The 8,325-nt window shown below is 33.3% G+C and overlaps 1 protein-coding gene across 1 annotated transcript; it reads left to right on the top strand.

The window, feature by feature from the left end:
- Window positions 1-3,401: 3,401 nt before the first annotated feature.
- On the top strand, window positions 3,402-6,083 carry LOC142607656 (aquaporin PIP2-7-like). The gene is made up of 4 exons (XM_075779222.1): window positions 3,402-3,801; window positions 4,237-4,532; window positions 5,485-5,625; window positions 5,735-6,083. Exons 1-4 carry the CDS (start codon window positions 3,492-3,494, stop codon window positions 5,846-5,848), a joined length of 861 nt encoding a protein of 286 aa, XP_075635337.1. The 5' UTR covers window positions 3,402-3,491; the 3' UTR covers window positions 5,849-6,083.
- Window positions 6,084-8,325: the final 2,242 nt, after the last annotated feature.

Below are 8,325 nucleotides of genomic sequence, written 5' to 3'. Positions count from 1 at the left end.
TTTGGTCGAAAAAATAATATCCAAACAGAAAACGTAAAAAGAAATCAGAAAACATCTGATCTGACCCAGAAAACCTCTGATCTTTGTTTCAGTCTTTGCTTCACTCTCAAAAAACGTCTCACATAATCCAAACACAAAACACAAAACAAAATCCAATTCTTACAATAAAGTTGAATCAGAACAAGCAAATATGAAAAAAAGAAGAAGAAGAAGAAGAAGAAGAACAGCCGATCTGACCCAGTCTGGTGGTGGGGAGGAGGATGACGGCGATGGGGCGACGACGAGGTAGTGCTGCAACGCCGATCTCCACCGGCTTGTCCTTTTGGCAACGTCAATCTCCAGATTCTCCACCGATTGGCCTTCATCTGTGCTCTCTCTCTCTCTCTCTCTCTCTCTCTCTCTCTCTCTCTCTCTCTCTCTCTCTCTCTCTCTCTCTCTCTCTCTCTCTCTCTCTCTCTCTGATGTGAATGTGATAAGTGATAACTAGAAGTAAATGTGAGGTTGAGAGTTGAGTCAAATAGTCAATGAGTAATAAATTGGGTCCGTGTGGTGGTCTTTAATCTTTATCCCTTAGTTTTTTTTTTAAAATGTAATCGTGTGGTATTTTTTTTTTTTGGATTCAAATGTGTGGTATTTAATATTAAAAAATGGCAATTAAGAAATGATACCACAATATTTTCACAATAAATTTTAAGTAATAGATTGTTATTAGTTAATATTGGTGAGTAAAAAAATAATTTCAGTGGTGGGTTCAAATTAAAACTAGTAACAACTTTCCATATAAGATTTTGATGTAATTCTTGTGAAAATATTGCAAAAAATGTTGTAACTATAATATAACAATTCATTTTTGGGTTTGAGATGGATATATTAGACATAATTAAAATATGGATTTATAGTTTTAATTGGACTATTTTAGTTAATTTTTCTATTTTTTACTAATTTAATATTTGTATATATATTTAAAATAATGATTGAATTAATTATGACGTGATCACGGTTCGACTCCGGTTCGACCTCAAAAACCTTGAACCTCTCCATTTTACGGTTCAATGAACGGTCCGAGTTTCAAAACCATGGATAGCAGCCAAAAAAAAAGGCAATCGGCTCGGCAACAGTGGAGACTCCTCAGAGTTTTCAAATCGCAAATGATTTAGATCAAAGGAAAGGAAGCTTGACTACTTGAGCCAAGCAACCAGGCCCAACAATAATGGAGAGGAAGAATGAGAGAGGCGGAGAGCAAGAATGAGAAAGAGACTCTAAAAATTTTAGGGATTTAAGGTTTTTTATTTGTTTTGATTATTGATTATTTTGTGGTCAATTTCTTAGATCGGATTTGTAGTTTATCTTGTTGAATTTTGGTTTGTCTAGAAGATAATAATGTTATTTTTGGGATAATTGATTTTATTTAGACCATTTTTTTTTTTTTGTGCTACCAAAGTTTAACCGGGTATAACAAAAATTTTGTTTTTTGTCAAAAGAATATGTCTGGTCTTTTTAGATTCATCTGGAATCAAAATTTCTTTTCCTTACTACCCCTTTTATTTTAAAATTTTGGGGCCTCTCTTCCACTTGAAGGCCTTAGGCAATTGCCTAATTGGCCTAGTGGAAGGCGGGCCCAGGCAATAATTATAAGTATATGCTCTCCTAGTATTATTTTTCTACAACTCTTCTGTGTGGTCTCTAGAAACTCAATAATGCGAGTGGATAAAGATATTATATACACAGGGAACCTCATACCTAGTTGGAATAGGTGATTAATATTAAATTTATAGATAAAAACCATATTAGCGACCTCATACATGACTGTACGTAGCGAATATCATCGATTAAAACCTTATGATCATTCAAATCATTTGTTTTAGGTAACATCCAGATAAGTTCATCCGGCAAACCATCGTCACCCACTAACATGACAACATTGTTAGCAATATAATAATCATTTTGATATATCTTTTTTTCTTTTTATTATTCGGATAACATATATAATAGGTTGCTTCAATACTATTGAAAACTTGAAACTGACATATAATAGTTCCTATCTTTCATGGGTTGGGGATATTCTTTTAGTTTTTTTGGTCACACTTTTTTTTTATAAAAATTCCTCCACTTCAAAGCTCATTCTAAGTGCTAAGTCCATGGAAGAAAATAAAGTGTTGGAGAGTGATTGGTCCTGAGATTAATTGCAATTTGCAGATGCTTGTTGATTTTTTAATGGACCCTGTAGTTTTTGATTTTGTTTCTTTCTACCAAACACAAAATTCCTCAAATCAAAGTACTTGAGCCCAAGCTGAACTTTAACTATCGAACCTCATAGCCTATTATGGGAAATTAATCAATTATGCCAATTTAAAATAACTTTGAGAAATGGGGTTTCAGTTGGTTCAATTGGTAAAATCTCTGATGATTGAATAAGAGATCTGGGTTTAATTTTTGTCTACACTAAAATTCGATTAGTATTTTGGTTTGATAATAAACAGTTATTATTATAAGTAAACACTATAGGTTGAAACTCACTCAAAAAAAGAAAAAAACTTTAAAAAAGACCTATAGTTAAAAATTCAATAGAAACAAATATCGAACGAATGTATAATTCAATCAGAGGCTGAGATTTAAGTTTTTAGGAGGGAATTTTATACACATATACACTTAAATTAAGTTAGAGTAGAATTTTTATCTTTTATATATATATATATATATATAAAATCAAATGCTCTGTCAAAGATGCATTAAATTCGCTTATCAAAAAAAAAAAGATGCATTAAATTCCTCTACAAACTCTAGTAAGTGTTATAAGCATTAAAAAGACTTGATAAATCTATAGCAAGTCTTAGTTACACCATATTTATCGTAATTGCATAATTGCTCATTTTATCTGTGTTCTTCATAATTTTTTTACATTAATTGCATGCGATAAACGATTATGCAATATAGATTATCTGGCTTATTTTTTTGTGTATCACTTAAAAAAAAAAAAAAAAAACTCGAGAATATTATCGTTATAGACTGTTGCCCTACTTGCCTAGTTTCGATCAAATGACCGTTCTAAATTTAATCACCAATTCTTTTAAAATAAATAAATAAATAATCACACATAGCCGTTGTATTTGTTGAATTTTCCCCATGACACTGGACCTGGGACCATCAACATGGGTGAAAGGAAAAAGAAAAAAGGGAGAAAGTTCTCTAAATAAATAATAAATCAAGAGCCGTTGGAGGGAAAAGTGGGTCCATGCAAGTGAAATTAAGCTAGCTATATGGTCGGCAAAAAAATTATGTTAATCATATCATTAGCAACCATACATAATCACTCTTATTTTTTTAAAACCATAGACTTCAAATCATGAACCTATTCTCTCTGGTCCTCCATAAATAGACCTTTGTACTCACTTCTCCATCCACAAATCACACTTCAACTTCTTCTTTCCCTTTTAAAACTCTCTTTACTTCTATTTCCAGCTCAAAATAGTTGTTAAGCTTAAGTGATCACTATGACAAAGGACGTTGAAGTTGCAGAGCAAGGAGGAGAGTACTCAGCTAAGGACTACCATGACCCACCTCCAGCACCTTTGATCGACCCTGAGGAGCTAACCCAGTGGTCCTTTTACAGAGCTCTTATTGCAGAGTTCATTGCCACACTTCTTTTCCTTTACATCACAGTTTTGACTGTGATTGGGTACAAGAGCCAGACTGACCCTGCCAAGATTGCAGACCAATGTGGTGGGGTTGGTATTCTTGGTATTGCTTGGGCCTTCGGTGGCATGATCTTCGTCCTTGTTTACTGCACTGCCGGTATCTCTGGTAGGTTAAATTTCCTCATGACCCTCTATTAATTGCGAGTAATTATTCGGTGCTCTAGTATTCTCTTTTATCAAGTAATAATGCGGCACTTAAATTTATGATGAAATTCATTATTCTTATAAGAGGAGGAAGCACTTATATGTCGCTGGACTATAAAATACCTTGTAATTTTTTTCAACTTGCTCGTTCTAAAAATGAAAGAAAAAAAATATATATATACTCAAGTTTTAGCGAGGTAATATGAGCTAGTAAATCATGTAACAATGAATTCTACTAATTAAATTTATGTGAAAATAAAAAGTAACACGCATGTAAAAAAAAAACCTAATAATTTTCTCACACATAACACAATTTTTTTTTCTCTTCAAGAGGGTGTGTTTAATTGTTACTGGATACAGAAATTTCAGTGATAAATATGAAAACTTGGGCATGCAGGAGGACACATAAACCCGGCAGTGACATTCGGGCTGTTCTTGGCGAGGAAGGTGTCACTGATCCGAGCAGTGTTGTACATGGTAGCACAGTGCTTGGGAGCAATCTGCGGTGTTGGGCTGGTGAAGGCGTTCCAGAAGTCACTCTACACTAGGTATGGAGGTGGAGCCAATGAGCTCCAAGCTGGGTACAACAAGGGAACTGGATTGGGGGCAGAGATAATTGGTACCTTTGTTCTTGTCTACACTGTCTTCTCAGCCACCGACCCTAAGAGGAACGCTAGAGACTCCCATGTTCCTGTAAGCATCTCATCATGCCCTCTGTTTTTAATTTAATACAATTATATTACTAGACTACATGTCAAGATTTTCTCATCCCAAGTCCAAACCCAACAGGTTCATTTTTTTTTACTTTCTTTTAAAGAATTACTCCATAAAAAAATTCTACGGTAGTGTGCTATTGACTTATTTCCATGCTTCAAGAAAAATGAGTAAATATTTTTTTACACTTCTTTTTTACATATACATATAATATTCACAATTATATGTATTGATCTACAAATTTTAAAATGCGAAAAGATAACGTCTACATTTAAACATAGATTTTTTTTTTGGAAAGAATTTTAACCTATGAATTTAAACATAGATAATAAATGGATACAAATATCCCTTCAAAATTTCCAAAATTAACTCACTTGTTTGGTTAAAAAATTGTGGGGTGTAGGTCCATTATTTGGTAGGTATTGCTAATGCTGCCTCACCTAATCCTAACTATATATGAATTTTATTTGATAATTAACTTTCATTTTAATTTTTTATTTACGATACTTCTTTACCTAATTTCATGGGTTTTTATAAAGTGATAAAAGTTTTGCACACTATTTGCATAATTTGTTGTAATTGGTGAATATAGAAAATGTATTGACCCAAATGAGAGTAATGTTACTCCAATCACAATAAATTATATTAATAGTCGTGAAAATTATGGCTTCTCTAGTATTACTTCAAAATAAATCCAGATGCTTATATCATAGCACAGTTACTGTACCACCATATCACAAGCCACTGGTTTGTGGAAGGATGCGGCAGATTGACCACTATGCGTAGGATACTATAGCAATTTTCTAAACATAAATTTGCTAATATATATGGCTGAATAGTGTATACATAAGCCATTATTCAGCAAAAAATACATAAGCCTTTGTATTTGTCACTTGGTTGATTTTGTTTTTTTTTTATTTTTTAAATTAAGGTATTGGCACCCCTTCCCATTGGATTCGCTGTATTCATGGTTCACCTAGCCACAATCCCAATCACTGGTACTGGTATCAACCCAGCTAGAAGCTTTGGAGCCGCAGTGATCTACAACCAAACCAAGGCCTGGGATGACCAAGTACGTGCCATCTCCTTCTTCTTCCTCTCACTAACTAACTAACTAACTATATATATTTTTTTTAATATATAAGATTCTCATATATAATTATATTTATGATGTGTTTCAGTGGCTATTCTGGGTTGGACCTTTTATTGGAGCTGCCATTGCTGCCTTCTACCACCAATACATTCTTAGAGCAGCAGCCATTAAGGCTCTGGGATCCTTCAGGAGCAATGCTTAAGTTTTTCCAACAATTATGTATTTTCCCAAATTAAGATGGAGATGGTGTACTTTCAGATATTTTCCCAAACTCTCAGATATTTTCTCTTGTACTTTTTAAGACATTAAACTTGTATCTAGTTTATTCACCATCTTGTGTATGACTCTCTTTCTCGTCCAAACATAGGAGAAAGAGAGATCGAGTTGAAACCATCCCCATTACACATATATTAATGAATTCATCCAAATTTGTTTCAGTCCTAATGGCAAATGAGCTCAGTTTGTTAATGTGCTAAAGCTCTTTTTTGGGGTAAGGGTGATCAGATATATCCAATATTAATTAAGAAAATGAAAAGTTCAACCGCAATGGAATAGTATGATTTTGAGTGGGAGAGTTATCAAAGATGTTCAACAGTGTGTTGTTATCAAAAAAAAAAAAAACATTGTGTACTGTTTTTTTTCGTCTTTGGTAGGGCTTATTATATGATTTGTAATATATTCTGTAACTTTGTGTATATATAATGAGATTCTAGTCATTATAACATCATGTACATCACATACATTTTATATTGTTAATTGTTTGTACAAATGCCATGCATAAATAATATGCCAAAAAATGGACCTAGATGGGTTTCCTAACTTCTAAGCCGACATAGTCCTCGCATTAGGCCATCGAGATCGAGTCGAGGGTTAGTACTTAATTCAATTTAGATGAAACAAACTTGGCCTGGAAAGCCTAATAATTGGTGCTGCATTAGGGCCTGAAGGATCCCAAACCCTTGTGCTATTGGCATGCCTGGTCCTACCCCATGTGTTTGTGTTGAGTTCTTTTCTCACATACCACAACGAGGGTGTTCGTTTGATAGTCCGGGCCCTATACGAGAGAGGGGAGTTGAGTTTACCGTTGCTGCATAATGAGCTTATGCCCTTTGCCCCTCTTCTACTGCATAGAGAACCTTTGTCCATATTCAGTTTTTTAAGATTGTTTCAATTCATGACTTTCACTCTCGATAATAGTTCTTTATTATTAGATTAAAACACCAGTTTGTTTTTAGTGCAAATGAAAATTAAACCTTTAGTTAATTAACCTTTAAAAATTTTACCAGTTAAGTTATTGTTTATATTCTATTACTAAGCGAACTTTTGTCTCCTCTTTTGCCTCTACTAGCGATAAAACAACATCAATGTATATAAAAGGATGTCCAAAGTTGCGCATGGTTTAGAATTTACCCAAAATCAACATTATTTCCATTGGATTATTGTAACGATCCAAAAAATAACGCTAGTTGCATTTGCATTATACCCCAAAATAAAAGTCTAGTTACAATTAAAATTCCTTGTAGTCGTTAATAATGTCTAAATTAATCTAGCATAGGCGGAATGTGAGACTCACCACACACTCACACTTAATCAATATTCAATCAATCTAGGGCATCACACTCTCTCCACTTAAATCTCTGACATACTCGTTAGAGCCCATTTAGTGGGGCAATGCCTTTAAGCCCACATGGTATTATCATGCTAGGGTTGGTTTAATACAAGTTGGAGCTTTAGGCGAAAATTTTTAATATCACTTAAATAATATTTAGTTTATTAACAATCAATTTATTCAATGTTTTGCTCTATAGTTTTTTTAAAATTTAAAATTCATTATTTTAACTTTTTTGAATAATTCACTTGAACGATACTAAAAACATTGCAAATTTGATCACATAAGCCTTGTAAACTAACTAAGTCATCATTTATTCTTGCCACATCAATTGTAAGTATTTTGTAGTAACTTTATCATTTTCTATTTACTTTTTTTTTTCTCCAGGAAGAACACTGATTAAGACAAAGGTGAAGAACCAAATATATAATTAAACCAAAATGAAGTAAGACAAATTTTCTTTTCCTGATATGGCTTACTATTACTCGAACTCCTAGTCCTAAATACGTACCCAAGCTTTCACAACTCAACCCCCACCTCTTGTCAAGACTCAAAATGTGTTATTCTTATATGGTTGCCATCAATCTGCTTCAGCCTTTCGCAAACATTATAATCCATAACTTTATCATCATATCATATAGATTAATTGAAAAAAAAAAAAACAAAACAAAAAGACACCGACAAATGATAGGTCACCCTCAACCTTACATAACCAAAAGAAAAAAACGTTTATCATATAGAATTCATCATACAAATGGTGTTTGGACACGTGGTGAACCACAATGTATTACAAGTACTTAAAAGTTATAAATAAGAAAACAACTTCCGCAATTAATTTTTGAAACATATTATAGGAAATGCGATGGGAAAGAGATTAAAATTAGAGTGGGGCGGTGATGCTGGTCGATTTCATCACATCACCATTTCGCAAAAACACATCTGTGGTTTCTGTTGTGAATTGTTTTTTTTTTTTTTGAATTGTGATTGAGCTATAGTTGGCGATTTTGGTCTATCTGATGGCTCCACTTGAAAAGGGCATGTATGATGAATGATGTATCATGTACACAAGT

Source organism: Castanea sativa, chromosome 8 (genome assembly GCF_040712315.1).
Source record: "Castanea sativa cultivar Marrone di Chiusa Pesio chromosome 8, ASM4071231v1".
In the NCBI taxonomy this organism is placed as follows: Eukaryota; Viridiplantae; Streptophyta; class Magnoliopsida; order Fagales; family Fagaceae; genus Castanea; species Castanea sativa.
Note: the sequence above shows the minus strand (reverse complement) of the source record. Positions and strands in the feature narration are given on the sequence as shown.